General features: G+C 37.9%; 1 protein-coding gene across 1 annotated transcript; it reads left to right on the plus strand.

Moving 5' to 3' along the window:
* Window positions 1–7,966: 7,966 nt before the first annotated feature.
* On the plus strand, window positions 7,967–15,636 carry LOC128532949 (E3 ubiquitin/ISG15 ligase TRIM25-like). Its single transcript, XM_053507100.1, has 6 exons — window positions 7,967–8,624; window positions 10,450–10,545; window positions 11,208–11,441; window positions 12,839–12,971; window positions 13,290–13,349; window positions 14,827–15,636. Exons 1-6 carry the CDS (start codon window positions 8,046–8,048, stop codon window positions 15,348–15,350), a joined length of 1,626 nt encoding a protein of 541 aa, XP_053363075.1. The 5' UTR covers window positions 7,967–8,045; the 3' UTR covers window positions 15,351–15,636.
* The last annotated feature ends 210 nt before the right edge of the window (window positions 15,637–15,846 follow it).

Raw genomic sequence — 15,846 nt, forward strand, 5'->3', positions numbered from 1 at the left:
GTGGAAGAGTTAGTATGTTAATATATAATCCAAAAGGAAAAGATGAACAGAATTAAAACATATTAAGAGAGAGTGAGAGAGACTCTTTTTTTTTTACTTTTAAATTTCCATTGTAAGGGCCATATTTCATTCTTGTGATTTGTTGTTATGTTTATCTTATTTCAGTTTATTAGTTAAGCATTAAGCATTAAGTATCATACTTATAATTTGTATTGTGACATCATTTCATGAGTTGTTCTGTGACATCATCCCACAGTTATGCAGTTTCATGTCTATCACGCACGTTAGTTGTTAGTTGTTGTTAAGACACAGAAGGATACAGAAAGGTGTGGAGCACACAAGCTTTTGACCGTGAGACAGTAAGCTAAAAGGAATACAGTAAAATAAGTTGTTGTAACTGTAATCTATCGAAGCTACAGAACACAGCAAGCGACTTGTCGTGACTACAGTGGATTTATGCAAGAAACTGTAACAACCGTTGTTTTTGATGTTGAAAATAAACAAGAGACAAAGAAATCAACGAAAGTCTGAAGTCGTCAGTGAAACTGTGTAACTAAAGACACGCGTCAGAACTTGTGAATAACATGCACCTACATCCATTATTTAAATACTTTGTGTGTACACCTTTTTTTTTAACCAACACATACTTAAAAAGTAATTATACCACATAACATAAAACACTATAATAACATACAGTACAATAACATAAAAAAATAAAAACATAAAATGTTTATAAAAGCCATGGCGCAGGGCTTCAACGAAATGGGAGTTTGTGAGAGTGCTTATAACAGGCACGGAGGGACGTGGGGATGGCATGGAATTATTAATTAGGAAACTTGTTTAAGGAAACAAAAGAAAACTGAAAACACAAAACAACCAGAGCTCCACTGTCTATGCGAGAACGGATATGCCTCTGGAAACCAAAACAAAAACTAGAATCCTCTCAGGGCCTATGCCTTTACCGAGGACCTATGAGAGAAAGTTACGTTTTTGTGCTGTACACTATTAACTTAAACTGAGCGAGCACGCTGGTCTGATGCGTGGCGCTCTCTCTCTTGCTCTCTCTCTCTCTCACTCTGCCTCTGAACAGCACACCTTGTCTGTCTTTCTTTTCTTTGTTTGTTTGTTTGTTTGTTCATCTGTCTTTCTGTCTTACTTTGTATTTTTCCCTGATACCTTACCGGTGCTACCTAAATGATCGCCTGAAGCACCGAGGTATCGGGACCCTTAAATAAACACGGCGCCAGGTGCAGCTCGTTCAGACTGATTGCCCTATGGAGGCGTTGCCTGGCAACTGAGTGTATAAATGCCCGTGCCTTTGCCATGCCATCAGTCCTGTGTCATGCCAACAGTAAAGCATCCTGAGACCATTCATGTGTGGGGTTGCTTCTCATCCAAGGGAGTGGGCTCACTCACGATTTTGCCCAAAAACACAGCCATGATAAAGAATGGTACCAAAACAGCCTCCAACAGCAACTTCTTCCAACAATCCAACAACAGTTTGGTGAAGAACAATACATTTTCAGTACACAGAAACAACTGAAACAAAGATCTAAAAGCAGTTTAGCAGCAAACTTTGTGAAAACTAATATTTGTGTCATTCTCAAAACTTTTGGCTATGACTGTCCAGCACAGTACTTTGCTCTAGAGATAGTTTTAGAAGTTCCCTGGGTAGTTCCTTTCTCCAAAATAGGTCACAGGGCTCTTCACTGTAGTGCACAGTGTAAAAGTCTGTGGCCGCTCAACCCATCTCGCTTGGTTCTGTTTAAAGTTCTGTCTGTGTCAAATACTCCATCTGATCCTGGGGTTTTGTTGTTCTGGACAGAAAAAAGGAAACAGCACTAGGAGCATACATGACCTTGATACAGGAGATGCAATGTCTGCTCCAACGAAACCACAGCGCTCACCTCACAGCGCCCCCCGTGACGGAGTGAGAGAGGACGGGCTCCACCGCTCTGGTGAGCCGCCAAAATTAACACATATCATATAAAAACATTGCTCTATATAAACATGCATTAAAGCAATGTTTTGTAGAATGTTGCATAAAGCTGGCACAGACATCTTGCATTATTGTGATAACAACTAGGGGGCAGTAAAATGGTAAAAAGCTGACCCTGTGAATCATACATAAAAATCTACTTTTTTAATTCACCTTTTTTTAAAGCACAGAGTTATATTTACTTCTGTGCATTTTGATAAAACAACTTAATCAACAGCAAAATTTGCCTTTATTTAGTCATTAATCAGATTCAAAGAGCCGACTGATTAGCAAACAACAATCCACTACTTTTTTACCTTGGAGAAAACTAGTTTCCCTAAAACTAGGTGTGAACTTCTAGACTATAAATTTATGATCACACTACTAAAATTACAGTACAAATTATTACTTAAATTAAATAAAATTTTATTAGGATCGAATTTAAGCAAAGTAAACGTTAACACAGTGAGTCTTTAGATTTTATCATTTGTAATTAGAAAAGCTGTAGGGTTTTGTGTCATCTTATATTTTGTGTTCTTTAAATTTGTCGTAGATTTATTAACTGAAATAAATGACACTTAATGATCAAAAAATTTAACATTTTCAGGACGTGCTACTGCGTCAGCATATTTATTATTTGCATCGAATTTAAGCAAAGTAAATGTTAACACAGTGAGCCTTTAGATTTTATCTTGTGTAATACTCGCGTAGGCAGAAAACAGACTGTGCATCAGAAAAATTGGGTGTTATTGTCAGATTAATGTGGAAAACTATATAATAAAACTATAAAAGCTACATAGCCCTAATGAGACACTTTTATTTAGGTGCACTCACAATGATGACAAAACGTTATGTTTTTTTTTTTTATTAATTAAAGTAAACAGGGTGCGCTTTTCTTTATTGGTTTCGATAAACTTGATAAACCCGTCAGAAAATGAACTGAAACTCTGTGTATACTCGCCTCACAGATGTGAAAAATGTATACTTATAGAAAGCAAAATACCTGCTTTTATATAAACTAATGAAAAACAAATTTCAGATTATGTAATTCGTATGACACGTAAATTATAGGCACATCCACTGCTGCCACTGAGCTTCTGTAAATTCCAAAATTGACTTTGTTACCATTTTTTAATCACTGGAATGGAAGAAATGGAAAGTTTCCTTATTATAACATGCATTGTATTAGTTTGAATCACTCTATACACAACCTCAGCTACAGTATGACCTAACTGAAACATACTTTATTACAAAATATATATAAAAACTTACCCAGAATAGAGAGTCCACAAAACGGCCATCTTCACCCTACTTAGTGCAGTTTAGCCTGGGGGGAGGGAGGTAGTGGTTTTTATAAAATCATGTGATTGCTTTCAATAAAGGTATATTTCTGATTTTTTTAGTTTATTCAGTCTGTGTCTCCAAAGTTTTCAAGAACACAATGTTACCTGTTGTCTCAATAAATACCACTGTAAGAAGTTGGCCCAACGTTACAATATTACAATTCTCTAGGTTTATTTCTATATATTTATCTAGTTGGACTTTTTACAGTGTGGGTATTAATACTATTTGCACTACTCAAACATTTTGTACATGTTATGGAAATCACCAAAATCCTTCTTACAAACTTCCTACATTTTCCTGCACATTGCTGCTATTTGCCCTACTATACAGATGTGATGCACACTATGGTTATGTGCACTAGCTTACACACTCAGTTTTTGGGCATCTGCTACGTACTAAGGATTTTTTCTTTTCTTATTTAATCTGTATAGTTGTAAATGTTGTGTGCCTACTGTGTATAGTGTTTTATCTGTAACAAATATAGTTTTATGTTGGTCTGTACTTTGAGAGCCACAAACAGCTGGAATCAATTTCCTTGTTTGTGTCAACATACTTGGCAAATAAAACCAGATTCTGGTTTTAACTCTCTTCACATGGGCCCAGGTTATACCAGCATTACATAGCTGAACTGGGTTATTAAGTCCAGGAGAACTGGCAGGTTATGGCCTAGAACAACAGGGAATAACAGGTTACTTGTAAGACCAAAATTCAACAAATACACGTGTTTATTCACTTTGATTCAAACACAGCAGACTGCAACTGTTTGAATGACATACTGTATATGGAATGAGGGCGAACATACTGTGGGTGTACCAACATCTGTGTGCCTCCAGAATCAATGAGTGATTTCAGCTCCTGACTATTAATCGTTAGTGTTATTTAGACACACAACACAATTGAAAAAGGTTTTACAGCATTTTAAGGACACCTTAGTTTAGTATAACCCTGCTGTTTTGCCAAAAGTTCTTTTGGAGTCTTTTCAGATTCCACATACAGAGACCTAAAGCTCTGTCCATAAATTGTTAAAGTCATACTTTTTCAAAATTGACGCCTTCACTTGATCATAATCAAGGGCATACATTTGGCAGACGCCCTTATCCAGAGCGACTTATATTTTTACCCCATTATACATCTGAGCAGTTGAGGGGTTAAGGGCCTTGACTCTAAACTATATCCATATGCACATACACACTCCTGGTTTATCTAATAGATAAATTTATATTTTAAAAAAGATTAATTTATTAACAATTTAAGGGGATTACCAAACTAATCCAAACTTAGAAATACAAGGCAACTAAGTCAAAAAGATAACCTTAAATCTATAACCTTAAACACAAAATAAGGTTAAAATGAACACATGGCAAATCATAATAATAAAAAAAAACCTAACTGACCACAAGAAACACTAAAAAGGGTATATAGACAATGGTTAGTCTTACTAAATAGACAGGGGACAGGAAATACATAGGTTAAATACACAAATTTACCAAAAAAAAATGTAATAACAAATAAATTAAATAAACATGAACAAGCCCCCAAATGAGTTTTTAATTTTAATCTGTCCTCGTAGACTCCTATCCTGGGCACCTAAGTTGAACTCTTCCATTTGCTGCTGCCTGCCTATAGATGCCTTCTCAACAGCTACCATTTTTTCTTTATTTATTTTTTTACTTAATTTCCCGATGACAGCCAGTTCACCTTGTCATACCAGGAGAGCTGAAAAGACCTGTTTTTTTTTTTTCCTGATTTTTGCACCAGATCAATCTTGGGCATTGGTCTGCCCTTATGGAAGCGCATTGCATTCACAAAAGAAAAAAAAATCTCAGGAATTATGTCATAATTATGACTTAATATCTCATAATTATGAGATCCTGATCTCATAATTATGACTTACTAACTCATAATTATGACTTAGTATCTCATAATTATGAGATATTATCTCATAATTATGACTTAATATCTCATAATTATGAGATAATTATCTCATAATTATGACTTACTATCTCATAATTATGAGATAAGGGGAGGCAGTTTGTGAAAGGGGGCATTTTAGCGCATGACATCGGAAACGAAAGTTACTGCATCCTTTTGCTCGTAAACGAGGATCCAGAATTTTTAAAAGGTGCCAGATGATTCTCTGAGATACCACAAAGCCAGCTTGAATGCATTTTAAATGGATGATTTTGTATCCATGAAGTATTCCATATTGGTATGAAGTATTCCATATCGGTATGGAGAGCCGCACCACGAAATGTTATGATGTGTATAAGAGCCCTAACGCAGGGCTTTAGAGGGGATGAATGAACTAGGAGTTGTTGTGGGAGTGCTTATGATACACACGGGAAGACCTTATCGTTTGGACATAGCGGGGAATTATTAATTAGGAACTTAAAAGGAAACAAAAAAACTGAAAACACAAAATGAACAGAGCCCCGCCGTCAACGCAAGAACGGACGGTGCTCGGGAAACTAAAAAAACGTTCGCCCTTACCAAGGATTTATAAGAGAGAGAGGGGGGTTTGTGTCTTTTTTTGCATCTCATAATTATAAGATAGTAAGTCATAATTATGAGATATTATCTCATAATTATGAGATAGTAAGTCATAATTATGAGATATTAAGTCATAATTATGACATAAGTCCCGTGATTTTTTTTTTCTTTTGTGAATGCAGTGAGCTTCCGTATGCCCTGCCATTTAATTTGCAATTTAATTCCTCGTAAGGAAGACTACTAAATGGTTTTGCCAAAAGCAGGTCAACAATATTAGCCCCGTCTGCGTCTGCCATTATGCACAGATTGCTAGCTGGCTAGTTTTCCCTTCCACGAGCTACTTTAATTATATGAATGAACTAACTTTACAATGCTGAAATAAAGAGAAAAGGCAAGAATGACATAATATTTTTTTTAATATTTAAAGAATGATTTGTACAAACAAAATGGGTTTAGATCACCAGCAAACAATACAAAGTGCAGCAATTCTTCGTACCACTTCACCTGCAAATCCGCATGGGACAGAACTCGGATCTCAGTAGCGCTGATGTATACTTAAGACATGCTATCAATCAAAAAAGGGGGTTCCGCCCTTTAAACAGCTCCTCCAATCATCAAGCAGCAGCCCAGCGTCCTGGCCCCCAGAGACGCTGAGCGTCTGTGGGCGGGACATAATCGCAGCGTTTATCCAATGAGCGTCTAGTTTCAAAGCACTGAAAAAAAACTTTCAAAGCAGCCGCATTGAAGTCAATGGACGCTGGGCTTCAACGGGGAAATGCACTGTGACGCTACGGGAATGTATGAGAAGAAAATCAAGTCAGCCGACCTGCTATATCTAACTGATTCTGAACGAACTCGTCTTTGAGATGAACAACCACTTCCTCGCAAGATCTCCTACCTGCACCGAGGGGCTAGTGAAGTTACACACATCCTGAAAACAACTAAAAAGGGGTCTACCTTCACTTCTCACCTTTTTACATACACATATAGGTTAAAATGTGTATTAGATTTTGTATTATTATATAACATTAATTCTCATTTCTAACTGTGATATGTGATTTAAAATTTCTTTTCATTTGTTTCATCTTATCGTCATCTTTGCTGACTTTACTAATCATAAATCCTTGCTTCTTCACGTTAATATCTCTTGCTATGTTAACTAATTGACATTTTACAAATTCTGTTGGAATATAAGCTGCCAACTGTAAGAGAATTTTCTTATATAAAAGAAGTTAATTCTGGTCTCTTTCTCTCTTCTTCATAGATCTGATATTAACGTGTTACCGTAAATCTTCCATGCTGCTACCTTCCTTTCTCCTCTTGCATCTGTTCTTGAGGTGCTAACGCTCTCACGCTCAACTTCTCATTCTCTCTTTATGTCTCTCTCTCTCTTTCTCTCTGTCTCCCCCTAACTCAAGCCAATACCCCCTGGTTCGTCTCTGGACAAACATCTGTCCAACTTCCATTCTTTTGTTCTTCAGGAATTCACCAGGACATTTATAGGTTTATATTTGTTGTAGTAACAGATATGGATGGCACAGGCATTTGGTCAAACATATAAAAACTACATCAAATAATTAGCTGTTAATAAACAGAGACCTTTCTTACAGACAACGTGTTTGTGTGTCAGACTAAGACTGTGCCCACTAAGCTTGTGTCTCTCCTGGAACCAAAAAAGCGTATCGAAGCACAGCGGACAGATCGAGTGACTCGCTTATTCAACTTTGCAACCTTAAAACTTTTCAGATATGAATGATTTCCCCGACATCTGGGGAACTAACTACTGTAATTACTGTATGTTTGATCCTTTTGGAAAATTTTGTTTATGTACAGAAGCAGGTCATTCACATGTCAGCTTTTATAGTAAAAAGTTGATGCTTTCAATTTTCAGATGAAAGCATCAATCTGGGGTGGGGGTTAATATACATAATATACTACACATATACAGACTAAAAACACATTTAAATATGCAAAATACAGTTTTGGACAAAAAATATTTATAACAATTCACAATAGAATTTATAAGAATACGTGTATTATCATAAATCACATAGAAGACTATTTACACAAGTTCTTAACATGTATTCTGTAAAGCCTAAAATTCCTGTCTTTTTAAAGCCACACCTGCTCTCTGTGTCACACTACACCACAAACAGAAACCGAAAGCTCTTTTTCAAGAAACGAAACTTAGTTCCTGCTTGCAATCAGAGTGATTGTGTATGAGTAAGGGAAAATGGCAGAAGCGAGGATCTCATCAGATCAGGAACCGTTCAAATGTCCAGTGTGTTTGGACCTTCTAAGGGATCCAGTGACTCTTCATTGTGGCCACAATTACTGTAAGGTGTGTATTAATCGCTTCTGGGATCATCAGGATGTGAGGAGGGTCTACAGCTGCCCCCAGTGTAGAGAGACCTTCACTCCAAGGCCTGTTCTACGCCGGAACAACGTGCTGGCTGAAATGGTGGAGAAACAAAATAAGGCTAAACTTCAAACAGCTTCTCTTGCTGGACCTGGAGATGTGGAGTGTGATTTCTGCATCGTGAAAAAACGCAAAGCCGTTAATTCCTGTCTGGTGTGTCAGGCCTCCTATTGTAAAGATCATCTTGAACCTCACTATCAGTCTCCTGCCTTTAAGAAGCACAAGTTAGTGGAAGCCTGTGCAGATCTCCAAGAGAAGATCTGCTCTCAGCATGACAAACCGATCGAGATCTACTGTCGTACTGACCAAAGCTTCATCTGTTACTTGTGTATGATGGATGACCATAAAGGCCATGACACTGTTTCAGCTAAAACAGAAAGAAATAAAAAACAGGTGAACTGGGATTTTTTGTGAAAAGAACTGGGAAAACTTTATGATACTCTCATTACAGTATTTAATTAATTAGCTAATTAAGGTGATTTCGTTAGTTATAGGATGTTAAATAACATTTCAGCTTTTTATGGAAAGACCGTGAAGAACTTTTAGTTATTAACACTGAAAATGTTATTGAAGAGTAGAATAGATGTGTTATTAGAACCATAATCAGTTAACTTTTCTTAGTGATGGCTGAAATTGATTTACTCATGTAGCACAATTCTTTTGTGGGGCAAATTATATACAGTGAAACCTCAGATTGCAAGTAACGCGGTTTGCAAGACGAGCAAAGAATTTTAATAAATTTTGACTTGGAAAGCGGTAGGTCTTGGTTTACGAGTACCAAGGTTCATGTATCACACATGCACTTCTTGTTTTGATGCTGAGCATCACATGATCGCAACTGATCCAACGTTTTTTCTCTCTCTTGTGCTGTGGAATTGTGGGTAATCGTCTCCCCTGCTGGGTCTTAGTGCGCGTCTCTTACTGGTATAATCAACATCCGTGCACGCGTGTACTGTTTACTACAACACTGTGCCCACGTGTGTGTGAAAAACATATTTTATTTTGTGTCTGTATTGTTTCTGTACCATTAGGGAGGTTAAAGATCCATTTTCTCTCTTTGCTCGAGGCTGCTCTTTGTGTCTGTGGCCACACACACACACACACACACACACTTCTCTCTGCTCTACACAGAAACACTGCTCTGTCGCGATTATTTTCAAAGGTAGAGTGCAGGTTAATTTGTTTTATTTTTATTTACAGCAGTGATACCGTTAGTGTGTCGCTCAATCAAGTGTCATTAGAGGGATTTCTTGTTTATTTTTCCGATAAAACAATGTTTCCGTTGTGTGTGAGGAAGGGTAACTGTGTAAGTCGAGGGGGAGAGGAGAGCTTGCTTTAGATTCTCTCTCTCACACACACACACACACACACACACACACACAGCACCAGCGCACAAAAACCGAAACATCTACAGGATTTATTTTACGTTTTTTTTAAAGGTAAAGTGCAGGTTAATTTGTCTTACTTTTACTTTATATTTTGTATTAATTATTTTTATGTATTTATTTTGTTTTAAGCTGTGGAATGAATAATTTGAGTTTCCATTATTTCTAATGGGAAAATTAAATTTGGTTTACGAGTGTTTTGAAATACGAGCCAGGTTCCGGAACGAATTATGCTCGTAATCCCAGGTTCCACTGTATCACCACACAGATCCCATTATTGGTATTTAACGTTTTATTCATTTATTTAAATATGTTTGCATTTGAGGTTTTAAAATGTTTCAGTTCCTGTATAATAAAGTAGTGGAAATGGGGAAGTGGTGGCTCAGCGTGTTAAGGCTCTGAGTTACGGATCGGAAGATTGATGGTTCGAGCCCCAGCTCCACCAGGTTGCTGCTGTGGGGCCCTTGAGCAAGCCCCTTACCCCTGTCTGCTCCAGGGGCGCCGTAAAAAATGACTGACCCTGCGCTCTGACCCCTGCCTACTAACAAGAAGCTGGGATACGCGAAGAATTAAGCTATTCACTGCATGTATGACTGTGTATGTGACAAATAAAATTTGCAGTTGAATTTAATACTACACTCTAAACTATTCACACATTGACATGCAGTATTGTGTGGTAGGATCACTGATAAATCAGAGTAAACAGTGTATCTGCAATGGTCTATGGTTCTGTATAAAACCACACATAATTAAAATAAACTACAATACAGGACTACATAATGTGCATGGGTGCAATTACCCAATTGACCCACTGATCTCCTCGATGGTCTCAGAATGAGCTAAAGGAGGAGCAGATGAAATCCCAGCAGAGAATCCAGGAGAAGCAGAAGGAGGCGAAGGAGCTGAACAAGGCTGTAGACATTATTAAGGTGGGTAGAGAGCTGAGAGATTCTCCTAATCATGATATCCATATACATACAGAGAGAGAGAGAGAAAACTTCTTGAATGTCATCAAGAGAAAGATGAAGGGTCACAAACCATCAAGCAAAGCTGAGCCGTTTGCTTTTTTTGCAAAAAAAAAAAAAAAAAAGAAAGAAAATGAGGGGTATAAAGTTACCCAACAGCAATGTAAAAAACTGCTGGAGAGGATCTCAAAATGCATGAAAGTTGTAATTGCAAATCAGGGTTATTATTCTACCAAATACTCATTTGTTAATCTTATTTAGCCGAAGCATTAACATAATTTGTTTACAGATTATTTGCATTTTCTATTATTTGACTTACTAAAGCTCTGCAAATGCTGCATGATCTTGGGTTATTTTAATGGGTTGTGATGTAATTTCCTTTAAATATGCACTCTAATAAACAATACTTATATTTTGGATTTAGAAGAAATACTTCAAAGTTCTAGAAAAAAAAAAAAATATATATATATATATATATACATACATATATATATATATATATATACACATATATATATATATATATATATATATATATATTTATATATATGTGTGTGTGTGTGTGTGTGTGTGTGTGTGTGTGTGTGTGTGTCTGTGTGTGTTGTATGTCCCCTATCCTCTCACAGATGCGTTCACAGACAGCAGTAGATGAGAATGAGAGGATCTTTACTGAGCTGATCAGCCTTATGGAGAAAAAGCGCTCGGAGGTGACGGAGCTGATCAGAGCTCAGGAGAAAGCTGAACTGAGTCGAGCTGAACGACTCCTGACGCAACTGGAGCAGGAGATTGCTGATCTTAAGAGGAGAGTCACTGAGCTGGAGCAGCTTTCACACACACACGATCACATCCACTTCCTCCAGGTAACACTCAAATTTATTTTTCTGTCACATGCACAATCATACAGAGTACAATATGCAGCGAAATTATTTTGCGACCACAGAGTCGCGACGTCAGCCACCTCGGGCGCCATCATAGAAAATAAGGAATAAGATACATTAGGATAATGAGGGTAAAAAATCCCCTCCCAGACTGTCCTTCGAAAAGGGCAGTGTGGGATCAGGGGTACAAAAAATACCTCAGCAACAAGCACAGAAAAAAACATGTAATCACAAGACATAAACATTGCAACGATTAGGGTACAGGGGATAGGAAATGTCCAGTGTAGGCAAACAGCTCCAGTCCCTGCAGCTAGAGAGCGCTGGTCCCGATTCCGCCTGCCCACACTGAAGGGAATAAGCACACGAAGGCGTTGGATATGGGGAAGGTAGAGTGTCTATCTGTAGCTGTTCTGTGAGTGCGTGAGTGCGTGCGTATCAGTTTATAAGCCTGTAACATCCTGTAATAGTCTGCGCCAGGTGTCCTTGAAGGGGGAGGGAGTAGGATTCCAGAGCGTCTCGTTATCTTGGTCTTCTGGGAGTTTGTTATGTCTCCAGCCACGGCCTTGAATGCAGTAGCTGGAAGAAAAGGGGCAGCCGAAAAAGAAAATCATGTTTTCCAGGTTTCTAACAATATCTGCCAATTTCACAGATATTTAGTGTCCATCACTGGTCTGCAGGTCTGTCCAAATCATGTTGCATAGCTGCTAGTCTCTCCAAGATTTTATCCAATTTGCGGTCCAGAACCACAGTCTGATTACCGACAGCTCTCGTCACCACTATTTCCCAGCCAGCCAGTCTTTTGGGGTTGAGACTGACTGCTTTTAAGATTTTTCGATATCCAAGTATCCCACCTAATCCAATCAGCAGAATCCCAGTTATCAGAGTTCCGAATAGGTAGATATCTTCAACATCCTCCAGAGACAGTGCGGCCAGGCACACAATGCGCCACTTTTCCCAACTGTCCATCGTGTATCCAGCAGCAAACGTCCCAGCAGGACAAGTAGGTTCCCCAGAACCCACATTTCTCGTCGAGAAGATCGTGTCAATTGCATTCAGAGACCAGTTGATCAAATCCATATTCCTTTTTTATTTTCAAGAGCAAGACGAGGAGAGTCTCTGAATAGTATTCACAAGACAGACAAGAGAAGCAAGCAGGGAGAGATAAGGGAGGGAGAGCAGATGCGACCGCCTTCGTCAAGAGCAAAAGAGAAAACAGAGGGCGCTGTTCCTCACAAAGTTTCCTCCTAAAAGCTCATTACAGCAACAATAAATGTTCCCGTCTGAGATCACAAGTGTGTCTTTGGTCTGATTCAGTCTGAGATTCATTCGTTCCTCTCCTACACTTTTCTCCTTCTCTATGATGTGTTTCCTCTCTGTAGAGTTTCCCGTCTCTCTGTGTTTCTCCTGGATGTGAGAACTCACTGTACACTGTTAATCTACATCACACATTTGATGGAATGAGAAAATCTTTCTTACAGATGAAAGAGCAAGTTGAGCAAATCCGTCCTCAAGGTAAACAAGCAACCATCTGGAATATAGCTCTATTTAACCTACAGTGGCCCTAATACGCTGCTGTAGACAGAGGACTGAATTAATGAATAAAAGCACAAAGTGTTAGCATTAGCCTTGTACACTATCAAGATAAATTTACCAGACAAATGATGTAAATGGAATTTAATAAAGTTTGCAAAATGATATTTTTTTATGAGTTTATACCTGTATTTCAAGTTTGAGAATATTGACCCACTAAGGTGGGATTTAATTGATGTGTCTATCTGTAATAAGGCTGGACGCTGTTTTCATATTTCAGTCTTTATTTTATCTCCACAGCTGTAGCCTTATTTCAGATACTACCTTCACAGCTGACAAGCAGACCGAATTTTCTGCAATGTAAGTATAAACACACACACACACACACACACACACACACACACACACACACTTATATGTGATCAGTCTTTAACTGATGACTGCTGTTGGGGGATATTTAAACATTTCTATTTTGTATATAATTCTGGTATATTTGTACCTGAAGTCTGATACAGTGGAACCTCGGATTATGAGTAACACGGTTTGCGAGTGTTCCACAAGACGAGCAAATATTTTTAATACATTTTTACTTCAACTGAGCCAACGTTTTTTTTCTCTTTCTTGCGCTGTAGAATTGTGGGTAATCGTCTCCCCTGCTGGGTCTTAGCGCTCATCTCTTACTGGTATAATCAACATCCGGTAAACATATTTTATTTTGTGTTTGTATGCGTGTGTGTACAGCATGTACAGCATATGTTGTTTATATAATAAATAACGTACTGTTTATTATAACACACGTGTGCGTGTGTGTAAAGCAAAATAATGTTTTATTAGTGAGGTTAAAGATCTATGTTCTCTCTTTCTGTGTCAGCCTACCATTATGTGTGCGCGCGTCATTGTACACCGTGCCCCTTTACACACACTTCTCCTCTCGCCTTTACACACACACACGCACACACACACACACATACACACACACACACACACACACATACACACACTCTTTATCTCTGCTCTACACAGAAACACTGCTCTGTCGTGATTCTTTTTAAAGGTAAAGTGTAGGTTCATTTGTTTTATTTTTATTTTACAGCAGTAAATCCTGCTTAGTCACGACTCGATTAAACGACACAGGTTAGCTCAATTGAGTGTCATTAGTGATGTTCCTTCTTAATTTTTCTGGTAAAAAACACACACACATACACACACACAGCACTTCTTCTTTGTCTTTCGGCTGTTCCCTTTCAGGGGTCGCCACAGCGAATCATCTGCCTCCATCTAACCCTATCCTCTGCATTCTCTTCTCTCACACCAACTAACTTCATGTCCTCTCTCACTGCATCCATAAATCTCCTCTTAGGTCTTCCTCTAGACCTCCTGCCTGGCAGTTCCAACCTCAGCATCCTTCTACCGATATATTCACCATCTCTCCTCTGAACATGTCCAAACCACACACACACAGCACCTGAGCGCATAAACAGGAACACTTATCTGTCACGATTTATTTTAACTTTTTTTAAAGGTAAAGTGCAGGTTAATTTGTTTCATTTGTACTTTATATTTTGTAATAATACTTTTTATGTGTTTATTTTTTTTTGCTGTGGAACAAATAATTTAAAATTTTATAATTTCTCATGGGGAAATTCACTTTGATTTACAAGTGTTTTGAAATACGAGCTCGCTTCCGGAATGAATTATGTTCGTAATCCAAGGTTCCACTTTATTTAATATTTAGAATCTCATTTCGGGCAGGAGGACAGCAACACAGACATGTTTCTCAAACACTCACTACAAACCTTTGATTAACATGTAATCTGTAAACATTTTACTGTTTTAGATTTTAGATTTCTGACTCTGGATCCCAACACAGCAAATCCTACCCTTATTCTGTCTGAGAAAAACAGATCAGTAACATATGGTGAGACACAACAGTACTCTGATCATCCAGAGAGATTTGACTTTTGGAGTCAAGTGTTGTGTAAGGAGAGTGTGTGTGGACGCTGTTACTGGGAGGTGGAGTGGAGCGGTTATGTGTACATATCAGTCTCATATAAAGAGATCAGCAGGAAAGGACGGAGTCATGAGTGTTGGTTTGGATGCAACAGTCAGTCCTGGAGTTTGGTGTGTTATCCTGCCTATGTCACTTTCAGCCACAACAATGTTAACACACAGATCAGAGGTCCAGTTTCCTCCAGAATAGGAGTGTATGTGGATCACGGTGCAGGAACTCTGTCCTTCTACAGCATCTCTGACACGATGAGTCTCCTCCACACAGTCCACACCACATTCACTCAGCCTCTGTACGCTGGGTTCTGGGTATTCAGAAATAACTCAACTATGAGGTTATGTGACTCAAATTAAATATTAGTATAAGGGTTTACAAAATTTAGAACTGCAGATTTATTTTTTTACTGAGCTGTGTGTACTGTAACACTGTTATTACTAATTTCTTACATATTTTCTATAGATAAGCTAACTTACATAAATATTTTTTTAATGTAGAATGTAGGATGTTTCTAAAAATATTTATCAAACATTATGAAACATTTAACTGTATCCACTTTACAAATGTAAATGGTTTCAAAAAATTCTGGTACGGCTTTGGCACACACTGTTTAATTTGAAACAATAAAGTTTACTCAAACTGTTGTGTCGTCCTGTGCTATTGCTGGTGGAAACACAAAAGCCTTATCTGGCAATTATGACAGAACACATGCATAAAGTTTACAGGTTTAACTACTTTTAAATAACTAGGCAAGGCAAGTTGATTTGTATAGCACATTTCATACGCAGTGGTAATTCAAAGTGCTTAACATAGAAGAAAAGAAAATAATCATAAAATGAAATAAAAGGTAAT

This window comes from Clarias gariepinus, chromosome 11 (assembly GCF_024256425.1).
Source record: "Clarias gariepinus isolate MV-2021 ecotype Netherlands chromosome 11, CGAR_prim_01v2, whole genome shotgun sequence".
NCBI lineage: Eukaryota > Metazoa > Chordata > Actinopteri > Siluriformes > Clariidae > Clarias > Clarias gariepinus.

What these genes read in the sequence shown, in the direction of transcription:
- LOC128532949 (XM_053507100.1), top strand. Translation starts at nt 8,046, where the DNA reads ATGGCAGAAGCGAGGATCTCATCAGATCAGGAACCGTTCAAATGTCCA. An exon ending in ATCACATCCACTTCCTCCAG is followed by an intron (nt 11,442 to 12,838) that starts GTAACACTCAAA and finishes TCCTCTCTGTAG; the next exon opens with AGTTTCCCGTCTCTCTGTGT. An exon ending in TGAGCAAATCCGTCCTCAAG is followed by an intron (nt 12,972 to 13,289) that starts GTAAACAAGCAA and finishes TTATCTCCACAG; the next exon opens with CTGTAGCCTTATTTCAGATA.